At 37.5% G+C, this 15,482-nt stretch overlaps 1 protein-coding gene across 1 annotated transcript in view; it reads left to right on the top strand.

The window, feature by feature from the left end:
- The window catches only part of Slc7a12 (solute carrier family 7 (cationic amino acid transporter, y+ system), member 12), a 67,152-nt gene extending 60,460 nt beyond the window's left edge, over positions 1 to 6,692 (top strand). The window contains 1 exon segment of the mRNA NM_001011948.1: positions 6,173 to 6,692. Coding sequence (NP_001011948.1) covers positions 6,173 to 6,430 — 258 coding nt within the window. The 3' untranslated portion in view covers positions 6,431 to 6,692.
- The last annotated feature ends 8,790 nt before the right edge of the window (positions 6,693 to 15,482 follow it).

Raw genomic sequence — 15,482 nt, 5'->3', positions numbered from 1 at the left:
GATTATTTCCTGCCTTCTACTCCACTGGAGTGTATTTGCTTCTTTTTATTCTAGAGCACTAGTACTGTCAAGCTGCTAGTGTATGCTATCTTCAGTTTCTTTTTTGAATCTCTCAGAGCTATGAGTTTTCCTCTTACCACTGCTTTCATGTGTCCCATAAATTTGGGTATGTTGTGCCGTCATTTTCATTAAATTCTAAAAGTATTTCATTTCTTTATTTCTTCCATGACCAAGTTATCATTGAGTAGAGCGTTGTTCAACTTCCATCTGTATGTGGGCTTTCTGTCATTTTGTTTTTATTGAAGAACAGCCTCAATCCATGGTGATGTGAGAGAATGCATGGGATTGTTTCAAACGTCCTGTATCTGCTAAGGCCTGTTTTGTGACTGATTATGTGGTCAATTTTGGAGAAAGTACCATTAAGTGCTGAGAAGAAGGTATATTCTTTTGTTTTAGGATGTAATGTTCTATAGATATCTCTTAAATACATTTGATTCATAACCTCTCTTAATTTCTTTATGTCTCTGCTTAGTTTCTGTTTCCATATATGTCCATTGACATGAGTGGGATATTGAAATCTCCCACTATTATTATGTGAGTTGCAATATGAGCTTAATAAGTTTTCTTTTATGAATGTAGGTGCCCTTGCATTTGGAGCATTAGATATTCAGGATTAAGAGTTCATCTTGATAATAGCCAGAAGCTGGAAAGTACACAGATGCCCTTCAACAGAGGAATGGATACAGAATATGTGGTAGATCTACACAATGGAATACTACTCAGATATCAAAAACAATGACTTTATGAAATTCATAGGCAAATGGGTGGAACTGGAAAATATCGTCCTGAGTGAGGTAACCCAAGCACAGAAAAACACACATGATATGCACTCATTGATAAGTGAATATTAGCCCAAATGCTGAATTACCCTAGATGCACAGAACACATGAAACTCAAGAAGGATGACCAAAATGTGAATGCTTCACTCCTTCTTCAAAAGGGGAACATGAATACCCTTGGGAGGGAATAGGGAAACAAAGTTGATAGCAGAGGCTGAAGGAACGTCCATTCAGAGCCTGCTCCACATGTGGCCCATACATATACAACCACCAAACTAGATAAGATGGATGAAGCAAAGAAGTGTAGGCTGACAGGAACCGGATGTAGATCTCTACTGAGAGACACAGTCAGAATATGGCAAATACATAGGTGAATGCCAGCAGCAAACCAATGCGGGACCCCCGTTGAAGGAATCAGAGAAAGGACTGAAAGAGCTGAAGGGGCTTGAGACCCCATATAAACAACGCCAACCAACCAGAGCTTCCAGGGACTAAGCCACTTCCCAAAGACTATACATGGACTGACCCTGGGCTACAACTGCATAGGTAGTAATGAATAGCCTAGTAAGGGCACCAGTGGAAGGGGAAGCCCTTGGTCCTGCCAAGGCTGGACCCCCCAGTGAACAGGTTTCTTGGGGAAGGGCGATAATGGGGGGATGTTTGGGAGGGGAACACCCATATAGGAGGGGAGAGGGAGGGGTTAGGGGGATGTTGGCCTGGAAACTGGGAAAGGGAATAACATTTGAAAAGTAAATAAGAAATACCCAATTTAATAAAGATGGGGGGAAAAGCAAAAAAAAAAAGAAAAAAGAGTTCATTTGACAAATATCAAGTGTCCTTTCTTAGGTTTTTTGATACTTTTTGGTTGAAAGTCTACTTTATTCAATATTAAAATGGCTACTCCAGCTTGTTTCTGAGGATCATTTGCTTGTAAAATTGTTTTCCAGCCTTTTACTCTGAGGTTATGTCTATCTTTGTCACTGAGGTATATTTCAGGTATGAAGCAAAATGCTGGGTCCTCTTTCTGCATTCTGTGTGTTAGCCTATGTCTTTTTATTGGGGAAATGAGTCCCTTGATGTTAAGAGATATTAAGGAATAGAGATTGTTGTTTCATGTCATTTTTGTTATTAGAGGTGGAATTATGTTTGTGTGGCTCTCTTCTTGTTTTGCTGCAAGATTACTTTCTTGCTTTTTCAAGGGTGTAGTTTCCCTCCTTGTGTTAGAGTTTTTGGAAAGATATTGTGTAAATTGTCATGGAATATCCTGGTTTCTCCATCTATGTTAATTGTCAGTTTTCCTGAATGTAGTAGCCTGGGCTAGCATTTGTGTTTTCTTAGGGTCTGTATGACATCTTCCCAGGATCTTCTGGCATTCATAGTCTCTGGTGAGAAGTCCAGTGTAATTCTGATAGGTCTGCCTTTATACATTACTTCAACTTTTTCCCTGCTTTTAGTTTCTTTCTTTGTTTTGTGCATTTAGTGTTTTAACTATTATGTGATGGAAGGAATTTCTTTTATGGTCCAATTTATTTGGAGTTCTCTAGGCTTCTTGTATGTTTATGGGCATCTCTTTCTTTAGGTTAAGGAAGTGTTCTATAAGTTTGTTGAAGATATTTATTGGCCCTTTACATTGTGAGTTTTCACTCTCTTCTATGCCTATTATCCTTAGGTTTGATCTTCTCATTGTGCCCTGGATTTCCTGGATGTTTTCAGTCAGGAGCCTTTTGCATTTTACATTTACTTTGATGGTTGTGTCAATGTTTTCTATAGTATCTTCTGCCCCTGGGATTATCTCTTCTATCTCTTCTATTTTGTAGTGTTGCTTGTTTTGTAACTCATGATCTCTTTCCTAGGTTTTCTATCTCCAGGGTTGTCTCCCTTTGTGAATTCTTCATTGTTTCTATTTCCATTTTTACATTATAGATCGTTTCGTTCAATTCCTTCATCTGTTTGGTTGTGCTTTCCTATAATTCTTCAAATGATTTTTGTTTTTGCTCTTTAAGTGCTTGCTTACCTGTGTTGTCCTATATTTCTTTAAGGGATTTATGTTCTTCTTAATGTCCTTTATCATCATCATGAAATGTGATTTTTAAATCCATATCTTGCCTTTTCGGTGTGTTGGGATATCCAATATTTGCTTTGGTGGGAAAACTGGACTCTGATGAGGCCATGTAATATTGGTTTATGTTGCTCAAGTTCCTGTACTTACTTGCCTGTTGCCATCTGGTTGTCTCTGTGTTAGCTGGTCATGCTGTCTCTGACAGTAGCTTGAACTTCCTGCAAGCCTGTGTGTCAGCACTCCTGGAGACCAGCTTTCTCCCAGCCGGAACTGGGTCCCAGAGACCTGTGGAACCCGGTCAGCTCTGTGTGCAGTCAGCAATAAGAAGTATCATGTCCCAGACTTCTCCTGGGTTTGTGTATCCTGAGGGCTCTATGCTGGTCCCTCGGAACAGAAGTGTTTACATCTGTTCTCAGTTGTATCAGTGCTCCTGGCAACTGGCTTTTATCTCTGGGCACAGGCAGAGACTGGAAGGATCCTCTCCTTTCTGCTCCTAGGTTCTTGTGTCCAGAGGGCTCTGGGCAGGCTCCTCTTGGGCCAGGAATGTGAGCAGAAGTAGTGATCTCCCCTGAGCTCTCAGGATTGTCCACACTTCTGAGAGTTCAGCTCTTTTCCCTACAGGCTTTGGGTACAGAGAGATGTGGGACCAGGTCAGTTCCATGTCCAGGCAGAAACCAGAAAGTGGAGTATTTCAATCTGAGGAATGCTTACACTGGAAACACTAGCTTTCTAACAGTATGAAGTCAATAAAAGACTGTGTAATAACTAAACAAGTGTGTTAAATAAAATGATGCTCACATTTGTATTAAGAACCTATTTGTTATCAGACATTATAAAATGGGTATACAGAAAATGCTCATAATGAAGAAAACTAAATCTTCTGTGTAATGATATAATGTATAAAACTGAGAGACAGTCCCTAAAAACACAAAAGCTAAATATGTCTAAATATTAGAATTCATTTAGGAACAATTGTTTCCACAAAGATAAAGAACTAGACTTAGAAACCTGGTTATAGGACAACAAATTGAACAAGAAATTGAGATGGTACCTCCATGAAAAACAGAGAGAACAGCACTTGCCATTGACACAGAAAATTTAAGGCAAAATAGCCAAGCTCTCCATTACATTCAAGATCCAATACCTATATCATGAAATGCCAGTATTTCGGTGAAGGAATGTTTTGATCCATTAATGTTAAGGGGTAGCCATTTCATATATTAGTAGGAAATATAATAGAAAACAAGAACTGTGGGGGGAGGACACCAAATACACCCTCTGTGACATCCTGGTATATCAAAAGACAATTAGAATGTTAATCATTTATGAGGTTGTTTCTGAGTTAACTTTGAAACAGACAACAGCTGGGGATCTAAAGTAAATTGGATGGACTCTACTTTGGAAACTTCTGTCTAAAAAGTGGTAAATTATAACACTTGGGTTGAAGCAACACTGACTTTCAGAATATTTTGGGAAGAAAAATACCTAAATAAGCTCATAGTCCACTAGTTCTTCCATCAAAAACTTCTATTCAGAAAGGACCTCATTGTGAGAATCAAACTACGCACTTAGAGACTCTTCTGTTGCCAGTAATGACACTATGACACAAACTGTTAACAGGTGTTTCTTTGATTACAAAGCAAAAGAGAAATTACAGATGGATATTACCATCAAATTTTAAATCAAAACTTTAAATCAAATGATTATGAATGTGTTTCAACCATCCAGAATATTGGTGTATTGCTAAAACCACCCCTTTAAAAAGATCATCATCATGGAGACGTCAGGTAAAACTAAGGATCATCTGAGTGAAAAGTAATTCAATGTATACTTCCTAAAATAAATTATACCAACAAATAATGAGGGAGAGAAAGGCCCAACTGGATATCTCTTTACACGGAATGAAGTTTAAGAACCAGAATTAGGTTACATCAAAATAAGTTTTTTGTAAAAAGGGCTACATGGAAACCCCCAAACGACCTAGACTATTTGCTGCTCCCTACAGACTGACAGAATGGCCCTATTGAAGACACCTTCACAACTCACTCAACAAAGAGATGTTGAGCTAGTGCCTACCTACAGCCTTCACTCCTAAGTAGTATTAGTGGTATTGTAAAGAACTCTTTAAGGAGCTGTTGATTTCTACCAACCTTTAAGAGTTGACACCAATGCTTCTCAAGTAATTCCATAAAGTCTAAGGAATAGAAATACTAAAAACAATTCTACAAAGCCATCATTTCCATAATCCTACAATAATAATCCACAATAACAAGAAGCCAACAAAAATTAGAAAAGATATTAAACAATTTTGTTAGTGAATATACATACAACAATTTGTAATATATTATTTCTAGTCTAAATTTGAGAGTATATCAAGAGGATAAGATACTACAAGAAATTGTGGTTTAATTATAGGAATGAAAGTCTAATTGAACATATTTAAATCAGTAAAAGTAATATTATATATAACTAGACTTAAAGTTTGAAAACACATTTATTTTTTCAATATTTGGTTACACATATTCATATATAGAACATAAATATGGAAATGAGGTCAGAACAGATAATAATGCCCAAAAGAAAGATTTATGAAAACAAGAGATAATCAAACATATATTAGAAAGTTTAAGTGGAACAATTTTCAAGAAGGGAATGGATAAACAAAAAGGAAAAAGGGAATGTGGGGAATAGAATAAGAACAAAATAGAATTATGAATGTATATGAAAATTCCAAAAGTAGATATCAATATACCTACAAATATACCACTATACTATGCTAACAAAAAATTAATAAAAGAAGCAAAGTAATAGATAAAGGAAGAGAGGGAAGGAAGGAAGGAGCAAGGGGGGGGGACAGGGAAAATGTTGATTGTGTAAATATAGAGTTAGTATTTATAATTCAGTTAATGATAATTATTAAAAGGTCTATAATGCCATTATTTTATGTATGGCAATTGTGTCTTACTAAGGAACCATTCTTGATAATGTTTAAAAATAAATTTCTGGCTTTAGTGGATAAATACTTAAGGTGATGAAGAAAGTAAAAACTCCTGGACACTACAGAAGTAGTGTAATATACTTTACATTGATTTTTTTTTCAAATAATACTTAATCTGCAATCTATTTTTATAAGCTAATACCATGACTACCTACTTTAAACCTCTTGAAGATATGTAATATGCACTTACTTCCTTTTGGTTCTGTAATATACATGATGCCCCTTTTGTAGTAAGAACTTACCTTGATATCAGAAAACCTTACTTTGCTTTCTCAGGTGCGGCTGCCGTTTGTATTTGGATCTATAGCTTCATCGCTCTTCCTCATTCTCACACCAGTGATTCAGTCTCCCAGTACAGAGCACGTCTATCAAGTTGGGTTTCTCTTCTGTGGACTGCTGTGTTATTGGCTTCAAGCTTACCTCAATAGACATGGTGTTTGTTTTAATAGAATCACCTGCTACTGGCAATTACTTTTCAACGTCTCCCCATCTGAACACCCAGAAAAATTAATTCCTTCTCTAAATCCCAATTAAAGAAGAAGTAACTGCATAGGTAGCAGAAGATAGCCTTGTTAGGGCACCAGGGAAAGGGGAAGCCGTTGGTCCTACAAAGGTTGGACCCCCAGTGCAGGGAAATATGGGGGGCGGGTAAAAAGGGGACACATAGGGGGAATACCCATATGAGGAAGGGGGAGGGGAGGGAACGGCGGCTTATGGACAGGAAACCGGGAAGGGAAATAACGTTTGAAATGTACGTAAAGAAGAATATCTAATAAAAATTTTTTAAAAAATCAAATTTTTTTAAATGAGTGCAATTTTATTGCAATTTTGTGTATATATGTGTGTGTGTGATGTGTGTGTGTGTGTGCTCTTAAACACATGCTTGTTCACATTATGTCCATCCCCAAAATAATTGTTGTAAATTTTTAATTTTACCTTTTAAACATCTTTATCCTCTAAATAATTAGTAGACATAGGATTAAATATTACAAACACACAGTAATTAAAATATGGAAATTTTATTTCTCATTAAGAGAGACATAAGTGTCCACAGTGTTTTCGCATGTTAGCAAATGTACTTTAGAACTATTAGGTAGAGTTGCCACAAATCATATTTAGCTTATTTTTACTAAAAGGCAAAGTTTATTTAATGTGTTGCATATGAAAAGAAATGGTTGTACTCTATCCACAGAGCCAGAGTTAGTGATTCATCTCTGCCTACTCTCCCTATACATTGATAGACTTTAAGAGTAATGACAGAGACCACATAACCTTCAATGCTGAAAATATATTCTCACTGATTTTTCACAGAAAGTTACCCAGCTATACTGCTAATTTGAAAAGATTTATAATGCCCAGAATTTTGAATGACTAAAGTTTTAATTGATGATTTAACAAGTAATGATTCGTGACCTATTGTAATTTGTGAGGTATTTGTATATGCAGATTTGGGGGGATGGTAGCAATTATGACCACAACTTTGAATGACACTACATAGCATCTGGTAAATATATTTCAAAAAAGGACACCAAGTTTCGGTCCTATGAAAACAAATTTACTGTATAAAGCAAATTATTATTTAACATATAAGACATACAAGAAAAAAGGTGTATTTCTCTGTTTTGAACAGTACACACACACACACACACACACACACACACACACACACACCCCACTGGATACTGGATATAACTCTGTACCCTATAAATATTGTCATTGGCTCCTTAACCAAGATATTTTTTTAAATTGTTTGTCTTAGACAGGGTTTCTATTGTTGTGACAAAACATGACTGAAAGCAAACAATAGAGTGGTACTCTTTACTGGCGTGCTTCCCATGGCTTGTTCAGCCTGCTTCCTTATAGAACTCAGGACCACTAACCAACCCAGGAATGACACCACCCACCATGGGCTGTCTCACCCCTATTAGTCACTAATTGAGAAAATGCCTTAGAGCTAGATCTCATGGATGCATTTTTCTCAACTGAGGCTCCTTCCTCTCTGATTACTCTAACTTGTGTCAAGTTGACACAAAAGCAACCAGTACAATGTTTCAGGTAAAACTGTTGACTACCCTGATTAAATCATTAAATATCACAATTAATCAAGTTATAACATTCTCTCATTCTCTACATAAATTTATAAAATAAGTTTAAAATGTAAAATAATTTACTGCATAATTATTTCCTGTTTTATTTTTCTTAGCAATACTTTGAGTTTCAGTGTGACATATATGTGTGTGTGTGTGTGTGTGTGTGTGTGTGTGTATCTTTATACTATTATGTTCCCCAGTATGTTCCTATCGCTCTAATTCTGATTCTCAACTTCCTGCAAAGAAATTCCATCTGTCTTTCCATGACTTTTACATTCTATTGCCCAGTCATTTTTCCTCTCTTCTTCTGCACATTAGAACATACAAATATACATTTTAAAGTAGGTTTTACGTATGAGAGAAAATGTGATATTTGACTACCTTGATCTGCGTTATATCACTTATATGACTTATGTTGATCCCAATTTCATGCACTTTTCAGAAATAGTCATTATTTCAATATTCTTTAAAACTGAATAAAATTCTAATGGATATATCTACCATATTTTCCTTATTCATTTATTCTCTGATGGATATCAGATTAATTCCATGCTTGAGGTTTTGAGAGTGTAGTAATAAACATGTATGTAAAAGTCTGCCTGTATGCCAGCTTATATCTTTTCAGTATATAACCAGGAGTTACAAAAATAAAACTTATGGTATTTCTAGATTTTGTGATAGGGCCACAGTGATTTCTTTAATGGTCACATGAGTTCATAGTCATATCAGCCAGTATATGTGGTTTCTTCTTTACCTGTAAATGTACCAGAATGTGTTGTCTGTTTTCATGAAGATGAGTTTTTGACTGTTCTGACATGGAATCCCAATGAAGCAGCTAGGAAGCATTATGCTTTTATGATGGCTAACAATGGAAAGATAGCCATATGAGAACTGAGGAAAGAATCTGGATCTTCTGGAAGAACAACCAATGTTCTTGATAACTGAACTGTCTTTCCATCATCTCCCACTGTTTTTAAGTTTTGTTTTTTCAATTATATGTATGTACATGGGTATATGCACATGAGTGGAAGCTGGAAGCATCAGGTCCCTTGGAGCTGTAGTTTCAGGAAGTTATACGCTGCCTGACATGGATGCTAGGACTTGAACTCTGGTCCTCTGGAAATATAAAAAGTGCTCTTTACTTCTGAGACATCTCTCCAACACCTCTAGTTGTTTATTTAAAACCAGAGATTAGATAGAACATGGAAAGTTTAAGCTATAATTTCGTCAAATGTTTTTATACCTTATCTCCTTATTTTCTTCTTGGGACTTCCAAATTCATGTGCTGGATTCCTTCAGTTCTCTGCTAGTCTCTGATGCTATGTTTTTGCTTTGACATTTGCCTAATCTTTATTTTTTTGTTATTTTATGCTTTTGTAAAAATTATACTTAACAAAAATCCAATATAAGAAATTCCTTAAAATGAAGAAAACAAGATAAAACCACACATCCCCAAACCACCAAACTCTAACAAAATAAAAGCATCCTCAAACAAAACTGTGGAGAACATAATATATTGGTCAACTACTCCTGAACATAGGCCTGTCCTAGAACAGTTGATATTCCCAGTAATACACTCCTGGAGAAAACTGACTTTCCCTCTCATAGCAGGTGTGATAGCTCTGTTGTTAGCCTTTATCATACTGGCTAGGTTTACATTCATTCTTTTTTAAATAGAACAAAATAAATATAAAAATAAAACAAAAACAATTACAGTGAAGTTGGGCAATATGACAGCTCACAACCATCTGTAAGTCTATTTGTAACTCCAGTCTGGTGATTCCAACACCCCTCTTTTAGGCTCTCAAGACAACAGTTATTAACATTTGCACATGTTATATAAATATATATGCCAACAAACACATATACATATAAAATAATATGAATATAAAAATCTTGATTCCATCTCTTGAAAGGCATAAGCCATATAGGCTCTAGAGTTTTCCTTTGTATTCATGATATAATCTAGTCAGACTAATACTGGCTTAAAATTATTTTGAGATACAAAACATTCAGAAAGTCTGGGTCATGAAAAGACCAGATCTAAGAATATTAGGAATGGAAGAATGAGGTGAAAAACAGTGTATAGGCTCAGAAAATATTTGACAACAAAATCACATAAAATTTGTTCTAACTTAAAGTCATAGATGCCTACAAAGGTACAAGAAGAATACAGAATGACAAATAGATTGTAATAGATAATAAAATCTCCTAGGCACATAATTATCAAAATACTAAACATACAGAACAAGGAAAGAATTTTAAATTCTACAAGGGAAAAAAACCAAGTAACATATAAAGCCAGACCTATTGGAATTACATCTAACTTCTCAATGAACAAGATAATTGTTAGAATATCCTGTTTATACGTACTGGATACTCTAAGAGAGATCACGTCAGCCAAGTCTACTAGACCCAGAAAATCCTCAACTATCATAGAGGAAGAAAGTAAGATATTCTATATGTCATTGTTTGAATATGCTTGGTCCAGGGACTAGCATTATTTGAAGGTGTGGCCTTGTTGGAATAGGTGTGTCACTGTGAGCATAAGCTTTAAGACCCTCATCCTAGCTGCCTAGAAACCAGTATTCCCCCAGCAGGATTCTGATGAAAATGTAAAACTCTCAGCTCCTCCTGTACCATGCCTGCCTGGATGCTACCATGTTCCCACCTTGATGATAACGGACTGAACCTGTGAAGCTGCAAGCCAGCCCCAATTCAATGTTCTTATAAGTGTTGAGTCACGAGTCAAGGTGTCGGGGTTGGGGATTTAGCTCAGTGATAGAGCGCTTACCTAGGAAGCACAAGGCCCTGGGTTCGGTCCCCAGCTCCGAAAAAAAGAACCAAAAAAAAAAAAAAAAAAAAAGGCTGCCGCCGCGGAGAGCTCCTAGGCAGCACCCCACGAGCAAACGTGAGGCTCGGGAACACAGGTAAGACCAACATTTCTGCTGCAAGAGACCTGCCTGGTGAACTCAGGACACACAGAGGCAAAATTCCTCTAGGACCGGGCACTTCCTGTGTTTACCGGGAGTCCCAAACCCGCGGATCCCGGCCCGCAGCAGCTCTCCGCTCCCAAACCCCGTGGGAGAGAGACCTCACCGCCTGGTCAGGTGGGCACTCCTGAGGCTGCAGAGCGGAAGAGACCACCAACACTGCCCACCTCTGCCCACATCTCTGGCCCAAGAGGAAACTGTATACGGCCTCTGGGTTCCCGTGGGGGAGGGCCCAGGATCGGCAGGACCCCTGCGCCTGAGAAACCAAAGGAACCTGAAGGGACAGACCTGATAAACAGTTCTCTGCACCCAAATCCCGTGGGAGGGAGAGCTAAACCTACAGAGAGGCAGACACTCCTGGGAAACCAGAAGAGATAGCACTCTGCACACATCTCTGACGCCAGAGGAAAACACCAAACGCCATCTGGAACCCTGGTGCATGGAGGCTCCCGGAAAGGAGGGCGCAGATCTTCCTGGTTGCTGCCCCCGCAGAGAGCTCGTAGGCAGCACGCCACGAGCAAACTTGAGCCTCGGGACCACAGGTAAGACCAACTTTTTTGCTGCAAGTGACCTGTCTGGTGAACACCAGACACAGGCCCACAGGAACAGCTGAAGGCCTGTAGATAGGAAAAACTACACGCCCGAAAGCAGAACACTCTGTCCCCATAATTGGCTGAAAGAAAACAGGAAAACAGGTCTACAGCACTCCTGACACACAGGCTTATAGGACAGTCTAGCCATGGTCAGAAATAGCAGAACAAAGTAACACTAGAGATAATCTGATGGTGAGGGGCAAGCACAGGAACCCAAGCAACAGAATCCAAGACTACATTGAATCATCGGAGCCCAATTCTCCCACCAAAGCAAACACTGAATAACCAAACACACCAGAAAAGCAGGATCTAGATTTAAAATCACATTTGATCATAATGATGGAGGACTTCAAGAAAGACATGAAGAACTCCCTTAGAGAACAAGTAGAAGCCTACAGAGGGGAATTGCAAAAATCCCTGAAAGAATTCCAGGTAATCATAAATAAACAAGTAGAAGCCCATAGAGAGGAGTCAAAAAAATCCCTGAAAGAATTCCAGGAAAACACAATCAAACAGTTGAAGGAATTAAAAATGGAAATAGAAGCAATCAAGAAGGAACACATTGAAACAACACTGGATATAGAAAACCAAAAGAAGAGACAAGGAGCTGTAGATACGCGCTTCACCAACAGTATACAAGAAATGGAAGAGAGAATCTCAGGAGCAGAAGATTCCATAGAAATCATTGACTCAACTGTCAAAGATAATGTAAAGAGGAAAAAGCTACTGGTCAAAAACATACAGGAAATCCAGGACTCAATGAGAAGATCAAACGTAAGGATAATAGGTATAGAAGAGAGTGAAGACTCCCAGCTCAAAGGACCAGTAAATATCTTCAACAAAATCATACAAGAAAACTTCCATAATCTAAAAAAAGAGATACCCATAGGCATACAAGAAGCCTACAGAACTCCAAATAGATTGGACCAGAAAAGAAACACCTGCCGTCACATAATAGTCAAAACACCAAACGCACAAAATAAAGAAAGAATATTAAAAGCAGTAAGGGAAAAAGGTCAAGTAACATTTAAAGGCAGACCTATCAGAATCACACCAGACTTCTCGCCAGAAACTATGAAGGCCAGAAGATCCTGGACAGATGTCATACAGACCCTAAGAGAACACAAATGCCAGCCCAGGTTACTGTATCCTGCAAAACTCTAAATTAACATAGATGGAGAAACCAAGATATTCCATGACAAAACCAAATTTACACAATATCTTTCTACAAATCCAGCACTACAAAGGATAATAAATGGTAAAGCCCAACATAAGGAGGCAGGCTGTACCCTAAAAGAAGCAAGAAACTAATCGTCTTGGCAAAAAAACAAAGAGAAGAAAATCACATAAACATAACCTTAATTCCAATTATGAATATAATAGGAAGCAATAATCACTATTCCTTAATATCTCTAAACATCAATGGCCTCAACTCCCCAATAAAAAGACATAGATTAACAAACTGGATGCACAACGAGGACCCTGCATTCTGCTGCCTAGAGGAAACACACCTCAGAGACAAAGACAGACACTACCTCAGAGTGAAAGGCTGGAAAACAACTCTCGAAGCAAATGGTCAGAAGAAGCAAGCTGGAGTAGCCATTCTGATATCAAATAACATCAATTTTCAACTAAAATTCATCAAAAAAGATAAGGAAGGACACTTCATATTCATCAAAGGAAAAATCCACCAAGATGAACTCTCAATCCTAAATATCTATGCCCCAAATACAAGGGCACCTACATACATAAAAGAAACCTTATTAAAGCTCAAAACACACATTGAACCTCACACAATAATAGTAGGAGACTTCAACACCCCACTCTCATCAATGGACAGATCATGGAAACAGAAATTAAACAGAAACATAGACAGACTAAGAGAAGTCATGAGCCAAATGGACTTAACAGGTATTTATAGAACATTCTACCCTAAAACAAAAGGATATACCTTCTTCTCAGCTCCTCATGGTACTTTCTCCTAAATTGACCATATAATTGATCATAAAACGAGCCTCAACAGGTACAGAAAGATAGAAATAATCCCATGCGTGCTATCGGACAACTACGGCCTAAAACTGGTCTTCAATAACAATAAGGGAAGAATGCCCACATATACGTGGAAATTTAACAATGCTCTACTCAATGATAACCTGGTCAAGGAAGAAATAAAGAAAGAAATTAAAGACTTTTTAGAATTTAATGAAAATGAAGGTACAACATATCCAAACTTATGGGACACAATGAAAGCTGTGCTAACAGGAAAACACATAGCGCTGAGTGCCTGCAGAAAGAAACAGGAAAGAGCATATTTCACCGGCTTGACAGCACACCTAAAAGCTCTAGAACAAAAAGAAGCAAATACACCCAGGAGGAGTAGAAGGCAGGAAATAATCAAACTCAGAGCTGAAATCAACCAAGTAGAAACAAAAAGGACCATAGAAAGAATCAACAGAACCAAAAGTTGGTTCTTTGAGAAAATCAACAAGATAGATAAACCCTTAGCCAGACTAAAGAGAGGACACAGAGAGTGTATCCAAATGAACAAAATCAGAAATGAAAAGGGAGACATAACTACAGATTCAGAGAAAATTCAAAAAATCATCAGATCTTACTATAAAAGCCTATATTCAACAAAACTTGAAAATCTGCAGGAAATGGACAATTTCCTAGACAGATACAAAGTACCGAAGTTAAATCAGGAACAGATAAACCAGTTAAACAACCCCATAACTCCTAAGGAAATAGAAGCAGTCATTAAAGGTCTCCCAACCAAAAAGAGCCCAGGTCCAGACGGGTTTAGTGCAGAATTCTATCAGACCTTTATCGAAGAACTCGTACCAATATTATCCAAACTATTCCACAAAATTGAAACAGATGGAGCACTACCGAATTCCTTCTACGAAGCCACAATTACTCTTATACCTAAACCATACAAACACCCAACAAAGAAAGAGAACATCAGACAAATTTCCCTTATGAATATCGACGCAAAAATACTCAATAAAATTCTGGCAAACCGAATCCAAGAGCAAATCAAAACAATCATCCACCATGATCAAGTAGGCTTCATCCCAGGCATACAGGGATGGTTTAATATGCGGAAAACCATCAACGTGATCCATTATATAAACAAACTGAAAGAACAAAACCACAAGATCATTTCATTAGATGCTGAGAAAGCATTTGACAAAATTCAACACCCCTTCATGATAAAAGTCCTGGAAAGAATAGGAATTCAAGGCCCATACCTAAACATAGTAAAAGCCATATACAGCAAACCAGTTGCTAACATTAAACTAAATGGAGAGAAACTTGAAGCAATCCCACTAAAATCAGGGACTAGACAAGGCTGCCCACTCTCTCCCTACTTATTCAATATAGTTCTTGAAGTTCTAGCCAGAGCAATGAGACAACAAAAGGAGTTCAAGGGGATACAGATCGGAAAAGAAGAGGTCAAAATATCACTATTTGCAGATGACATGATAGTATATTTAAGTGATCCCAAAAGTTCCACCAGAGAACTACTAAAGCTGATAAACAACTTCAGCAAAGTGGCTGGGTATAAAATTAACTCAAATAAATCAGTTGCCTTCCTCTATACAAAAGAGAAACAAGCCGAGAAAGAAATTAGGGAAACGATACCCTTCATAATAGACCCAAATAATATAAAGTACCTCGGTGTGACTTTAACCAAGCAAGTAAAAGATCTGTACAATAAGAACTTCAAGACACTGAGGAAAGAAATTGAAGAAGACCTCAGAAGATGGAAAGATCTCCCATGCTCATGGATTGGCAGGATTAATATAGTAAAAATGGCCATTTTACCAAAAGCAATCTACAGATTCAATGCAATCCCCATCAAAATACCAATCCAATTCTTCAAAGAGTTAGACAGAACAATTTGCAA

Source organism: Rattus norvegicus, chromosome 2 (genome assembly GCF_021556685.1).
Source record: "Rattus norvegicus strain SHRSP/BbbUtx chromosome 2, alternate assembly SHRSP_T2T, whole genome shotgun sequence".
NCBI classification, from domain to species: domain Eukaryota; kingdom Metazoa; phylum Chordata; class Mammalia; order Rodentia; family Muridae; genus Rattus; species Rattus norvegicus.
This window is presented reverse-complemented; position numbering and strand designations above follow the sequence as displayed.